The sequence below is a fragment of the Panicum virgatum genome, chromosome 6K (genome assembly GCF_016808335.1).
Source record: "Panicum virgatum strain AP13 chromosome 6K, P.virgatum_v5, whole genome shotgun sequence".
Classification (NCBI taxonomy): Eukaryota; Viridiplantae; Streptophyta; class Magnoliopsida; order Poales; family Poaceae; genus Panicum; species Panicum virgatum.
In genome coordinates, this window is record NC_053141.1 from 6,468,421 (window position 1) to 6,483,168 (window position 14,748).

The window sequence follows — 14,748 nt, forward strand, 5'->3', positions numbered from 1 at the left end:
GTTTAAATCGATCTGCGGAATGTTGTAAATTTGGAATTTTGGGATGACGGATTGCGTGACCTGAACTCGAGCATTTTGGAATTTTGGGTTGTATAATAATTGGAAACAAAGGGGGGAACAAAGGAAAGAAGTCCTCCTTTTCACAAAAAATATAAAGAATACTTCATCCATCCCACAATATTTGCACATTTAAGATCAAACTCACAAACCAATACATGGTGTGAAATTACAAAAATAATTTTTGTCTTTTATGATAAGAATCCACATACTGTCTTATTTTTTGTGAGAAGAATTCGGATATTGTCTTATCTCTTTTTTTAGAAAATTTCGGATCTCTTGTCTTTTATGATAATTAAGTCAAAGTAGCGGATAAATTACATATGTGCAATTATTTTGAGACTGGGAGTACTAGTTCGAGTAATTTACAGTAACTTCCGGTTAATAAATTCCTTTTTTGATGGGACGGTTAATAAATTCTTCCTTGCGGCTTACGAGGAAAATAAAAAACGCGCGCCACGTGGTCACCCACCCCCAACGCAATTCCATCTTCTTCTCCGAATCCACCCCAAACTTCCAACATCCCAACGGAGTCCCCTGTTCTCGGCGCGATCCGCCCCTCCCCTTGCTCGAGGCCAGCTGCCCCGAATCGATCGAGAACGCCGAGTTCCGCAGCCGGGGTCGCCCAAAGGCGCCTGCTTTCCGCCGAATCCCCCGCCGCTGCCGCCATCGTTGATGCGCCGGGGCCGGGCCGTCGAGATTCCGGCGTGAGGTGCGGTTCCTGACTTGCCGTGCGTGCGGAGAGGAGCGCCCGCCTTCCGGCTGCCCGTCGGCCATGGCGTGCCGGGGCTTCTTCGAGTGCGTCCTCAAGCTGCTCAACCTCGTCGTCATGGCGGTCGGGCTGGCCATGGTGGGCTACGGCGCCTACCTGCTCGTGATGTGGCTGCAGGTGGTGCCGCCGGCGCCGGCGCCGGCGCCGGCGGCCGTGGCTGCCAGCGGCGAGCTGGTGCGGCTCGGGAGGCCGCTGCTGCTCCTGGTCGATGCGTCCGCCCTGTCGGACGGGACCGCGAAGAAGCTCTCCAGTGCCTGGTGCGTGCGTGACGAGCGATCTCCACTGCTCTCCTTGTCCACGTATAAAGCTAGGATCTTCCATGTGTTCAGGGCGCATCTGTGATTTGTTTAGGAAACGCAGCGGACACTACCGCTAGTGTGTATTTAGATGCTTAGCAGTTAACAGTTAACACTCCCGCATGTTATGTATAGACAAATGTGGAATCTTGCAGCTTGATAATCACTAAGTTGCACGTAGTCGATCTCAAAAAAAAAAAAAAGTTGCACGTAGTCGTGGCAATAATCTGACATAATAGTACAGTATGCGGTGGAGTACTATAGCCCCACGTACAGATCTTCCTTTCCTTTTCTGCATTTTTTTCAGTGGTTATCCTTGATCTAATATATTATTTCCTTACTGTATTGGGAATTCGCCATCATTTTTTTTTTCAATTAGTGTTCTTTTAACTTTCTGCTGGAATTGACATACTGTGCTGTTGTCTTAACATTATGGAGTTGATATACTGTGACAAAAGAAGAAATGTTAACAAGTCCGTTGTTGAGCTACCAATTTGTGTGCTTTAATTTTTGCTCCTCATAATAATGTTCTGATCGTAATAGGATCACTTAAGTAGGATTACGATTACGAAACATTGTATATGCCATAGTCACGTATGAAGTTCCACTATTATTAGGATGTTCTGCTTTGTGTATCATCTTTCACATCTCTTTTCTAACACTTTGTTTTGAATCTTTTGCAGGTTTATTTTTGCGTTCATTGGTGTGGGTGTTGTACTCTTCATCACATCGATCTTTGGTTGTGCCGGAGCTAGGAATGGATGCTGCTTGTCCATTGTATCCAAATCAAATGCTGTTACTGTCTCGTCAACTATCAAGTAATTATGCTCAGGGGAGAAATGGAAAGAATAGTACTACTAACTAATACCAATATATGTAAATAGCAATGAACTAATATATATAGATAATCAAAATTGAAAAGAATTGTCCTTTTCTGTATACTTTCCCCATCCTGTTGCTAATGCAGATCTTATGCTATTGATCGGATCATTTAGAAATCAACCATAATATATCATCAATATGGATATGAATCCTCAAGGCACATCAAAGTGTAGGAATATTGTTTGACTGACATTTTACGCAAGATGCAACTGGACATTCAAAAGCCTGATTGATTAATCACAAAAGGTTTCATATGTAGCTTCAGATGCTATGATGTTCCCTATTTACTGATTTTGATAGCAGTTCGCCCATTAGCCACATGCCAACATATCCTACCTTGTTTTCTGTGGTTGCATACGGCGTACCATGCTTCCTTGACATTTCAAACAGTATTCATTCCTCATTATTTTGTTCATACTGGTAGAGCTTGCTGCGGGAGGCTTCATTTTCTTCAACCATAATTGGAAAGAGGTGTATACACTTTACGATCAGTCCCTCTTTTGTTGCATGTGATTTTTCTTCTTGAACTTACTTTCCCATTTGGACTTTGCAGGTGGTCCCAGTTGACAAAACTGGTAACTTTAACATGATGTACAGCTTTCTAAAAGAGAATTGGAGAATTGCAAAATGGGTTGCACTTGGAGCTGTTATATTTGAGGTAAAATAGCTGTCCATCCCTTGGATTGTTGGATTTCTGTATAAAAGCATTCAGGAGTCAAAGCACTTCTGCGCATGCATTAAGTTTGTTTTACATACCTACATAGAGTGCATGCTGTAAATTTGGTATCACAATGTCGTGGCAATCATCCAATTATAGGCAACAATAATTTTAGCAGTAGGGGAATTATGAAATGAAGCAGAGCTCCTGCCTTTGTGAAAAAGTGGTAGGGATTTTACAGCTCAGAACAGTGTTATCTATCTACTTTTAGAGCTATTTCGGGTAAGACAGTTTTAAGAAGCTTATAAAAGTGTATCCTAGTGATATGCTTATTCAGAGAGTTTAAACAGGATGGTCCCTCTTGAGTCTTGACATTTTAATATCCTCTTTACGCTGCTTCTCTTAGTTCACTCCTGTTTGCTTCTCTGCAGGTGTTTTTTTTATTGGTATAGGTTAATAGGTTCTAGTCTTAGGGGAAAATAAAAGTAAATGCCATGCTTTCTAATTTTTGGATTGTCTCTTTCAGGTTGCAAAAATAGGTGTGTGTTTTACCAATGGTCACCACACTAAAACCTAAACATATATTTTCTAATGTTTGGTAGCATGTTACTGACATCAAATTGTTTCAAGTCTGGTATATATGAACATGGACCTATATGGGTAACTGCATCAAACATATATTTGACAGTACTATGTTAGACGACTTGAATGGACCTGATTAGAACATAGTATTTGGAAAGAGTTGAAATTTCTGCTTAAAGGATGTCTATTTAGTGTCTGTTAAATTATTTCTTGCATTCTTATCATGCTATACCTCACCATTTTGTTTCTTAGAACTGTAATAGTATCACAGCATGCAATGTTTCAATTGCCAGGAGTAAAAGCAGCAAACTGTTTCTTGTTCTTTTTGCAGGCATTGCTGTTCACTGTGGCTATCATAGTACAGTCAGGCAATCAAGCTGATTATGACAGTGATGACGAGTACATCGGCCCGAGGTCTGGAATAAGGCAGCCACTGGTAAATCAGCATCAGCAAGCTGCTGCTGATCCTAGGGTGCCCAATCTCGACTACCGCCCAATCCGGAACGATGCATGGAGCCAAAGGATGAGAGAAAAGGTGCAAACCTCTCTTCTAGCTGCATAGCTTTTATGGCACTCGTGTGTTCTCTTTGTTTTGTTGCTCACACCGGTATCTTCTGTTGTGGCAGTATGGGGCGGATAGCTTCGATCCAAACAGGTTTCAACAAGCCACGATATCTCCTGCAGAGCAAAGAAACCGATGTACAATTCTCTGAGGCTTGGTTGATATCAGGCACTAGTGATTCCAAGTTTATATCCAACTGGGCAATTACATCGACTCCTGGATAATGCGTGCCTGGTTTATTCAAGGTTGCCATGTTGTGTAGAATATCGAGAGTTTTGCCTTTGCCTGCCTGTGTCCGTTGGTTTGCAGGGTCAGAACTCCATACTTCTACTGGTATAGGTACTGAATCCGTCAGGGTTTTGTGTTAAGTACCGAACCTAGTTTGTGTTTCAGATAATGTTTCAATGTAATCTTTTAAAAAATAAATATTTCAATGTGCATAAAACTTCTGTCTGTGAAGTGATTTTCACTATATGCACCATGTTTATAAACCAGACATGTTTGTTACGCCAAAACTTCACATTGCCAGAGATCTCTATGCACATACGAATGAAGATGCGGGGCCTTCTGTTCTTGCAATAATTGAGCTTGGATGTGGCGACAGAGCATATTCTATTAATATGGTCCAAAAAGTGAGATGTTCCCTGTCAAAGATCATTGAAATAAGATCCACAGAACCTAGTCGCCTTACAGATCAAGATCTGACTATGAGCGTCTGATTTCGTGTTGATAGACGGCAGAGATTAGGATTTAAATCGAGGCTTTGTGCCGTCTGTTCCTCGAGAGAAGGTTTAGGTTTAGGGGTTAGTATTCATGATAGACCTTGTGCCGTTTGTTCGTCAACTGCTGCTACTGTACTGCTGACTCGACTGAACCCCATCTATTATGAGACTATGATTCTGCTTTTATCAGTGTGTCTTGTCCTGTGAACTTTTGCATTAATTTCTCTGTACTGTGACAAGGCATTAGTGTCAATAAGTGGATCAGTGAACACAGACTGATAGAGCTGAATGATTCACCGACCTCTGCCGTAACTGCAGAGCTGAATGGAGCCATATGGCATCACTGCTTGCTGTTGCTGGTACCAACTACCAAGCCTGCAACTGCAGTTGTAGTTGGGTAATAATAACTAGAGGGACGGTGCCCAGCAGCTGATTAGTCCTGTGTCCCAGCAAGCAACAGTGTTCCTCTGATTGTGGTGCCATGTTTGCATGTCGCCTAAAGAAGTTTCAGATAGAGACAGCAGTGTCAATGCTTGTTCATGCACCCGTTCTTCAAGAATTGGCAACAGCCATAAACCATAGTACGAAAATGGTCTTCAGAAAATGGAGGAAAAAAGTTAGATTTGAATCAAATGCAGTTAAAAGGAACATTCAGAAATTCAGAAACACAGAAAACACCATAGGTTTATGTATATGTCTCATTCAGTTTTACAGACAAGTCGACGAAGTTGAGCACTAGTTATTTCCCAAAACTCTATTCCGCGGGCTCGCCAGGTCCATCGAAGGAACGCAGAATGGATGGGAAGAAGAGAGATAAAGGAGGGGGAAAAATTGCTTCAGGGAAGAACTCTATACATGTGCACTCAAAGCATCCTTTTCAGAAGCTGCCTTCATATGTGATCTCAGTATTTTCAGGAACATCAGCTGCTGGGCTTCTGCTCTGCACCAGGTGAGGCCTGAGGGGAGCGAAAACTGGGTTTAATTACTAAATATCATGATATGAGCAATACAAGTTGCTTTACAGTGGCAATAGAACTGAAATGATGTTAGTGTTATACAATATGTACAGTTAAGAGCACTCTGATGAATACTTACCCCAACTGATGTCACAAAATTGCAGACTGCACATTTCACAGATCTAGCACCATACTGGTACATAAGCAGCATACGGCAGTTCCCGCAATTTACATGCGCGACTTGATTCGCTGAGACAGAAAATAAGGGAACCATTCATCACTTGCAACGTTTAGAATTAGTCAAGAATTCTTTATCTTTCTGAACTCTAAACAACTGATATAATTTCTCTGCTTATGAGAGTTCACAACTTGATGAATGGGACTAAAATCTTTGTGCATTTTTCAGAAAAGGTTTGGCAGACTAAAATAGATGTATGAGATATTCATTCAATTCAACTTCAGTGATTCTAGGATATCCCTGTCAAACTTTTCAGATTTCTGCATAATAATCTATTTTAGTGAATGGGACTTCCAGATCGGCCAAATTTGTGATGTTAAAATGTTATTGGCTGATTGCAAGAGTTTTCGACCACAGAATATATTCTTTTGAGAAGAAGGATTTTGCAAACAGGTACCAGAGCCACGGAATATACTTGTTGCAACTAAGAGAAGAAATATATAGTAGTTTCATTGGTGTACTACCTTCCATAGCAAGGTTAACAGTGTGGCAGCAAGAACATTGTACACTTGTCGCCCCACGTATGTACATCAGGAGAGTGTGGCATCCTCCGCAAACTAACTGTGCCATCTCAGTTCCTGCACAAAATTCAGGTGGCAAATTTACTCCACAAAAGATGTATTTGAGGCCAGCAGCCAAAATCCTATTACAGTATTACTGCATCACCAAATTTTCAGAAAACTGTAAAACTTCAATGGGCAAAGGTTTGTCGTTTGATCTCCCTAAACTATCATGAAACCTGCAACTAGATCTCTGTACTGAATAAAACTTTCATCCCCTATGCCTATACAGTTTGCAAGCTGCAAAATTTTATTGATACAGCAAATGGCACTTCTTATCCTGATAAAAAGAACAGAAAGAATGGGCAGTATGACAATAATTCAGCACAAATGTAGCTCAATGTTCAGATGCCGCGTTACTCGCAGATTCATCAAACCAAAATGTTCGAGCGCGTACCTGGAGCCGGCACGGCGGTGACGGTGCTGCAAACTGCACAGCAGACAGACGTCGCACCAGCTGGATACATGAGAAGATTCCGGCACCCGGTGCAGACAAGCTGGCTTTGGGCCCCTGAAAATTGCAGGACAAAGGACACTTCAGTATGTGAATTTACAGCTACCTAATAATCAAAATCTCTGTTTCAAAAAAGGCCCCTTTCATGCATTGTAACATCCTAGTCAGCAGATGAACATCTACAGTTGGTTCCGGCAGTTATTTTTGGTTCCATAATAATATAAGAAAAACTCACAAGGCAGAAAGAACTGCTGCAAGTTCTGAACCAGGAATTGCAAGTTCTAGCCCAAATCAGGCAGCGTATCAACTGTATGGCATACAGGGCTTGGTAAAAGAAATACCTTTTTTCTAACATTTCCTTGGTACCGAACAACATTTCTGACATGCAAAGAGAAAATTATCTTCTGTATATCTGCAGTGGTAATTGGGGGCAAAAAAAATTTACCATTGGGGGGTGTGAATGGCACCGGAGGAGTTGGATACGGGGCAAGGGGAACCGGCATTGCCGTGCCGGCTGCCTTATCCGAGGACGCTGCTCGTGGAGATCTCGCAGATTCCGGCGGCTATCAGGCGTCGGAAACCGGCTGCTTTGCCCTGCATGAAGCCCTGGGAAAAGTGCAGGAAGCGCAGATGAGAGGGCAAGAAAGTCTTCAGCGGTGAACTCTGAAATCAGTAGAAGTTGCAAACAAAATATACACTAATAGTGCTTTACTAGCAACAAGAAACTAGAGGATTTCTTTGGAGAACAGAAATTGCTTCAGTTATATGAACAAAATAGCAGGCAAAAAGAACAGCTCCACAATCCACCAGCTCGGCCAAAGGCTATTTTGAGAAGGCAACCAAACTTGAGGAAATCTTGCTAGTTTGAAGAGATTAAATCTCCTGTTTTGGATGTCCATGAGCAACCACAACATTCATGAAAACCGTTTGCCATTGCTGGCCTGATAGAAAATGAGCAGAACAAGTTCAGGATAAGGCAAGGGGTTAAAGAAGTCACAACTAATCCAGTGGCCCAAAAGAACAAAGGAAAGCTTGCCATCCCACACAGAAAACAGGTAAAGAATCACCAACAACACCGGAACAGGGCAAATAAAAAAAGGAAGAAAAAAACAAATCCTAAGATGCAGTTGCCAACCAATCATTAAAGAACAAGAGCAAGGAGGGAAGAAGGAAAACGAAGAGCAGGAAGGGAAGCAGCACCTAATAGCAATGCGTATGGCTGTCGCGTGCATAAGAGCAGTTCATGGGTTAGCACATCTCTCTCTATACCTCCCTTCCTCGCTCTCTCTCTCTCTCTCTCTCTCTAGAGAGGGAGACAAATTTATAGGGGAGAAGAAAAGAAGACAGAGCATATCATGGGTGGCCGAAAAGGTATCTAAAAGCTTCTCTCGGCTTACATGAACTTTTTTTTTGTGTGCTCAAAATAAAATGTAGCGTCTGAATTTATTTCCATTTTTTTTAATGTTAATCCATTTGTGTAGTGTGCAGTTCTTAAGAAACAAATGCTTCCTCGACAAAAGTGTATAAAATTTTGAAACTAAATTTTGGTAACCTATATGACTCAACGGTTCATTGTAGTAAAGACCACTGTTATATCAAAAGGCATAAAAGAAGATCTATATTTTCATAATAAATGAGGGGTGAAACTTGTCATCAATTTGCCTTCTCCAAGTATCCTAGTCACCAATGATGCCACAGTTTCCACAAGATTGGTACATGGCGAAACACTAAAGCATAGTTCAACTAACTTGAGAACGACATCAAATCAATCGGTCCCAAGTTCCAGCCCACCGTTTCAAAATGATGACTAGGCAAAGCCGCAAAGAGAAAAATGAGATACAATTAGAAAAGGAAAAAAAGGTTTAACATCAATTCTTTGTTGAATGATTAGCACACCCGCGTGTTTACGATATTCTTTTGTAAAAAAAGCACTTTTTGGAAAAATAAACCTCCTAAGCATCGAAGATTTCAGGTTGATGGTCACAAAAAAAAAACTCGAATTTGCCAATCCTTGCATTGTGTGGCCCACTCTTGCAGTGAGATGAGATTAGCTGCCAACGCTAGGACTTCACGTTGGAGGGTGTATGTAGTGGCTGAGGAGATGCCACGTGCGCACCAGACAAGTCACGAGGCTCGTCCAAAAAATTCTGGGGCCACACACGTTATCACACAGTAAAAGTGGTGTGGTGTGGAGGGCACACGAACTGTCCTCGCCGTCCATTGGCATGATGGGCTACCCACTTCTCCACGATCACAGTGCAGCTTTTTAGGAAAATTTATGCAATTCATGCAGGAAAAATAAATCATGCTTTCAATATTTCTCGCGAGAATTTTGGTTTGTCAGATTTGTTCAGCATTTGTGTTTTCAGACAGCCTTTTACTTCTTCGACGTTGAAGAATGACTCTAGCTGTAAGGGTTTTAGGGGTTTAGGTTCATGATCAAGCTGCTTCCGTTAGTGGTCGTATGGTGATGGTGTCACGGTATCAACTTCGACCGAATGCTACTTATAAACTAACGTCTCCCGATGCCTCCTCGTTGACGCCTCTCAACGCCTTCTCTCGTATTGAGCTCACAAATCATAGACCCATAAAACGTCTACCAACACCTCCCATGCATTGTAAAATTTCCCATAAACTATATCTAATCATCTGTGCTTTTCTGAATTTGGTTTCGCATACATAATATAATATTGCTATGGAATTAGTGACGGAAAGTTTGTGTTCTTGAAATTGAAATACTTTGTTAGGTCTGGTTCTTTGGCATACTCTAAAGCATGATAAGAAAAGATCTACAATTATGCATACCATACATGCAAAGCATGTGGATCCCTAGGCTGGTTGAACATTCTAGTTAAGCCGGATAGAGTTGAAATGGAGTTGAATCTGTTGCAGGCCGGGGTGAGTCCTCACTGCTTTTTGTCCATTTGCTCATGCTGCGGTAACTGAGACAAAGAAGGGGCGAGTGGATGCCAACGGGCACGTCTCCATTGGTAGATCCCCATGATCTCTTGGGCCCCCACATCTGAATTATTGGGAGACCCTCTGTATCTACACAGCATCTCGCCATCGTGAAATCATAAGAATATCCGTCCGCACCATCCTGAAAAATGGGAAGCAGGAACAAGAGATGTTTTTTTCAGAGAAAGGATTACCCCAGCTTTGAACATTCACAAGTGAATGTCTACGGTCAAAGGAAGACGAAATCAAAAAAAATTAAGACTTCATTTGTAATAAAGGAATTTTCATGACTAATGCGAGTGTTGATGTTTTTGGAAGAAATGATGTTTCAAATGATGTTTTCAATGTTTAAAAAGGCAACCGTGTTTGAATTTAAGTGAGATTTCTGCATTCCAAATGTTTTTTAGATAATGGAATAGTCATATCCCAACCTCTATATTGCAAATTATATCCAGCCCATATTACAAAGTAAACAACACCACATCCAAACAAAGATAAGAAAACAGTTTTAAAAGCAAAAGTTATTTCTAAACTGCCACCCATGCCTCGCGAAAATCACCATAGCGGTTGATTCCAAGGCCCGACACACTGTTGAGATGGTGTCCCGATCTTCCTCCTTGTGAAGTATCGCTCAAGTCCTTATCAATTGTGTGGCCCTAAAAATAATTTGAAACCCGTTTGCTTTTTAACATTATGAAAAACAATATCATTTCTGCAAGGCCAGATGGCCCAACATAAAACGCCAACCCCATATAAAGCAATTTTTTATGTCCCCTTTAATTCCAAGTAACCAAGACCCGAACATATCCATAATACTTTTAGGTCTATGAATACCGAAAGTTGTGTGAATTATTCTCCAAATGTACGCTCCTAATTTGCATCTTTTTTAACAAATTCACCTTTTTCTCTTTTGATATAGCATAATCAGCATGGGACTGCTATTGACTGCTGTCACTGTTCAAGGTGCCCTCTTTTCAGGGTCATGTGAAAGCAGCACACATCACAGTGGAAGGGCTTGGTTTGTTTGCTCAGGGACAGAATGACATGCCTGCCCCAGCTAACCACCCACTCCCAGAGTGGATAATGGGATAAGGCCCAGGCCATAGAAGCCAATCCATTGCTGTCTCAGCACAGTCCCCTCCCCTCGAGCTCCTTTGATGAGCAAGACTTTCTTGTGCCTGAAACTCTGCAGGCAAATGTCAAACTCTCCACAGCCAGGCCACTGTGTCTGTCTCCACACACCAGGAACAGTGTAAAGGCTGGAGATGAGATGCAGACAGGGACATCAGATTGCCTGCCTGCCTGAGTGCCTGCCACTGATTGATCTTTTCTTCTTCTTCCTTTTATGAAATTATTTTTTCCATTTCCTCATTTCTTTGAAAGGGTCTGTGGGTGCTTAACCATGTGATAATCATCGTCATTGCCTTCGTCATCCTCATCGTCTACCAAGCCATAGGTGCTTGCTGTACGAGCTGGTTAATGGCGGATGCAGACACCTGTTGCGACGCGTTTGGTAGGCTGGCTGTGGCTCGTGGGTGCTACAGCCTCCAGGTCAGGTCCCTGTCAGCACCCTGAGACCTGACAGTGAAAACTGAAAGCAGCAGATGCAGAGCTCATCCGTTTACCTTTCCGGATAATTACTTTCTTCTCCTCACACGGTTTCAGATAGTGATACACATAGTATCATTAAACCACTGGTTCGTATGGGCAGATATAGTTTTGTCAGATAAGCTTTCGAATCAAAGGAGATGAATTTTCTCAAAAGTTTGACACTGACTGCTGAAGGATTCGGTGTAGATTAGAGTGCTTCATGATTGATGAACCTATGAGCCAAACACGTGGAGGCCACGGTCCCAGTTTCAGCAAAATGAAGAGATGATTCGGGCGGGTGATGTCAAATCACGCCCAAATCAGAGGGCGGCGCACACAGAATGTGAAGCTTTTCCACTTTTTTCAGAAGTGATGAAATGCAGAAGGGAGAGGCCGATAAACGAGGGGTTAATCGCTGTAATCTGGGCCACTAATTCCAGATTTGCTGGACGCCGGCGAAAATATCGGCCAAGGCGCGGCTCTTCCGTTGTGTGGTCAAAACGGCCGGCGAAAGGCCCCTGTTTAGATTGGGATGAGAACGAGAGCCAGCGCGTCAACATTCGCCATGAATTGCGTCCGGCTAAATCTCGGGTTACATCAGACTGTTGTCACACCTAAGCAAGAACGAATGAGAAAAAAAAAGAGAGGATAGATTCATTCAGGGTCTCAGTGCAGGAAAATTCAATTCAACCATTTTTGTTTAGTCATTGCATGATTGAAATGATGCTTAGAAAAGACGTAGTAAAATTAAAAATGGATCAAGCGTGTCGTGGCAAATTGGCACCCATCCATGAGTGTGCCTGGATGGGTTGTGATGTCGCGACTATATTCAGCTCACCGGTCACCGCTATACAGTATACACACAGCGATGATCGACATGCTAAGCTGGCCACTAGTCAAAACAACAGCCTCTCAATGTCTCTTTTTAAGGACAACCTCTTCTGAATTCTGAACATTACGTCTTGACTCTTGAAGCATCTGAAGGCTGGTACTGAAATGAACAGTCGCAACTGTACCTGCTGCCATTGGAGGGATGGCAAAGCACAGGATCTGGCTGTGTCTCGGCTTAATTCCCTTTCAGTTCAGTCCTTTGATGCTCGAGATGAATGAACACAATTGAAAGAAAAAATATACGTGACGAGCACGCGCGCGCACAACACACAAGAACAAAACTACGTTTCATGCAGCATTGTTCTTGCTCAGATGGCCGTGCAGTGCAGGGGGTGGGGGGGGACCATGCTGTGGCCGGCACACTCCGCTCCGTCCGAATCCCCGGCCGTGTCGCCTTCCGGTCCCCGGCCCGGCGCCGGCGATCGACAGCCACACGATCCATCGCCATTGGCGGGGCCGTGTGGAGGCGAGAGGTTCGTGTGCTGCTGTTACACTGGCAGTTTGGCAGGGAAGATGATGGAGTGGCGGAGTCCCTGTCAGGGACTCATCAGGGGCGAGGTGGAGTGACTCCATGACTAGCCAGTGACCGCTGGTGACTCTGCCCTGTTAATGGCTGTGCTAGACGGGTCCAAGATTTTTGAGCCAGGGGACCGGGGCAGCTTGGAGCACTATGAAACAGAGGCCACCAATTAGGTGCTGCTGACCTGCCGTGCCAGCAGCTTGGTTTTCATCTTCTTGGCCTCCAGTTTGACAGCGTTCGTCTTCAGATTTTGTGCTGAACTGTTATAAGCAAATCAAAGGAGCAGCACAGATTTCGCTGCTGAATTGTTACAAGCAGATCAAAGAAGATCGAAGCACCTGGAATTGGGACGGTTATTGCAAGTTCAGAAGACATGCGGTACACTAGTGTTAGTCACAAGATGTGCAACTGAAAGTCTGAAACTGCTACAGGTAGGTTTCTACTTCTTTTTTTTACAGTTAAGGGGCGTGATATAAGACATGGTTTATGCTCGGAAAATGTTTCTAGTATGCATCTGTCCAGCTGGATGCTCATAAGACGGGCTTTAATTAGGCCCAAATCGTCTTCACTTCAGATTTTTCCAAGGGCTGAGTATGAGAGCTGCTTAATTCTATCAACTTGGGAGCTCCTCTCCAAATCCTTGAGTGAGAAAGGACGATGCTGACCCCCTGAAAGCTACACTCTGCCGCGCCCTGCTTCCCTCTGCGGGGTAATCTGAACATATGGTTCAGAGAAGGCTAGGTAGAAATGCTTCAGGATCGATCGCGGTAAGCTGTAGAAAAACAGCTAATAAGTTAAAGTTAAATTACACCTAGACTCTCAATCGAGACAGCATTCCCTGATCAAGCTAGCGTTCATATAAATCACTGGATTGATGCTTGTTTCTTGCTTATGCATGCTAGTTAAACATGCAGTGTAGATCTTACTTGTATTGTTATGATTTTGTTTTCTGAAAAAAAAAAAGACAGAGTGAGGAGGAGAGGGCATTTGCAAGCACACGTGACGGCTCTGGATGAATCGGTTAGCCGGTTAGGCACCAAAATAGGGCGTGAGGGACCATTCCATTTTTCCTTTGCAAATTGAAGGATATGGCCAGTGCCATATCCAATCCAGGCGGGGTCGTGCCCAAACAAAAAGGCCCTTCGTCGCCTACTACGTCTGTCTCACTCCACATGCCCACATATCTATGAGATGCCATGGCCGTGGCCCATGGACCACCATCCACTGAAACTGAAATGCTCGGACTCTTCTGTTTCTGTGAGCTACTCTCTCTCTGCTCGGACTCTTCTGTTTCTGTGAGCTACTCTCTCTCTCTCACACACACAATTCAATTAAATTCAGTTCAATTTGGGCCGGGCTCGAATTTTGGGCTTATCAAAGTTCAACAAAGGCTCTGCTGGGAAAACAATACGGATGTTACGACCCATATGTATTTAGCCCAATTTAGGGGCTCATTTCTGTAGCTTTACGGTAGCCCCCAACTGGAGAGAGAGAGACAGGAGTCGGGTGTGGCTATTTTACAGTTAACCGTACGGAAGGAGTCCATACGGTCGATTTTTCGACAGCAATTTTTTTCTATTTTTAGTAATTTTTTTGTCGTTTTCCGATTTTAGAAAAAAATTTCTAAGAGAAAATTTGGAGAGAGAAAATTTTTTTATGAGAAAAAGTTAGAAACAAAAATTTGAGAGACAAAAATTGAGAAATTTTGTAAAGAGAAATTTGGCATCTAGAATAGAAAAAATTTTGCATCCAAAAAAAATATTTAGAATAAAAAAATTTGCATCAAAATCAAAAAGAAAAAAGTTTGGGTAAAATTTTGGTCGGTAAAAAAATTTGTTAAATCAAAAAAATAAAAAAATAAAAAACCTACCTCCCCGCCGACGCTGCCGGCCCGTCGGCGGTGCACCGCGCCGCCCATCCCCCGCCGCACAGCGCAGGGAGCCGGATCCGGCGGCGGCGACGGCGGGCAAGCGCGCGGCGGCCCAGGGAGGCGGATCCGGCGCCGCCGCCGGCGAGGGAGCGCGCGGCGTCCCATGGAGGCGGTCCAACG

The 14,748-nt window shown here is 43.2% G+C and overlaps 2 protein-coding genes across 2 annotated transcripts; one reads left to right on the forward strand and one right to left on the reverse strand.

Moving 5' to 3' along the window:
• The first annotated feature begins 519 nt into the window (after nucleotides 1–519).
• Nucleotides 520–4,316, forward strand: LOC120711470 (tobamovirus multiplication protein 2A-like). Its single transcript, XM_039997013.1, has 6 exons — nucleotides 520–1,086; nucleotides 1,809–1,902; nucleotides 2,398–2,478; nucleotides 2,561–2,665; nucleotides 3,579–3,782; nucleotides 3,874–4,316. The coding sequence occupies exons 1-6, from the start codon at nucleotides 833–835 to the stop codon at nucleotides 3,958–3,960; spliced, it is 825 nt and encodes a 274-aa protein (XP_039852947.1). The 5' UTR covers nucleotides 520–832; the 3' UTR covers nucleotides 3,961–4,316.
• Nucleotides 4,317–5,141: 825 nt separating this feature from the next.
• Nucleotides 5,142–8,101, reverse strand: LOC120711471 (protein LSD1). The gene is made up of 6 exons (XM_039997014.1): nucleotides 7,940–8,101; nucleotides 7,185–7,345; nucleotides 6,683–6,796; nucleotides 6,190–6,303; nucleotides 5,627–5,736; nucleotides 5,142–5,487 (listed from the first exon to the last, which is right to left on the reverse strand). The coding sequence occupies exons 2-6, from the start codon at nucleotides 7,240–7,242 to the stop codon at nucleotides 5,452–5,454; spliced, it is 432 nt and encodes a 143-aa protein (XP_039852948.1). The 5' UTR covers nucleotides 7,243–7,345; nucleotides 7,940–8,101; the 3' UTR covers nucleotides 5,142–5,451.
• Between the last annotated feature and the right edge of the window lie 6,647 nt (nucleotides 8,102–14,748).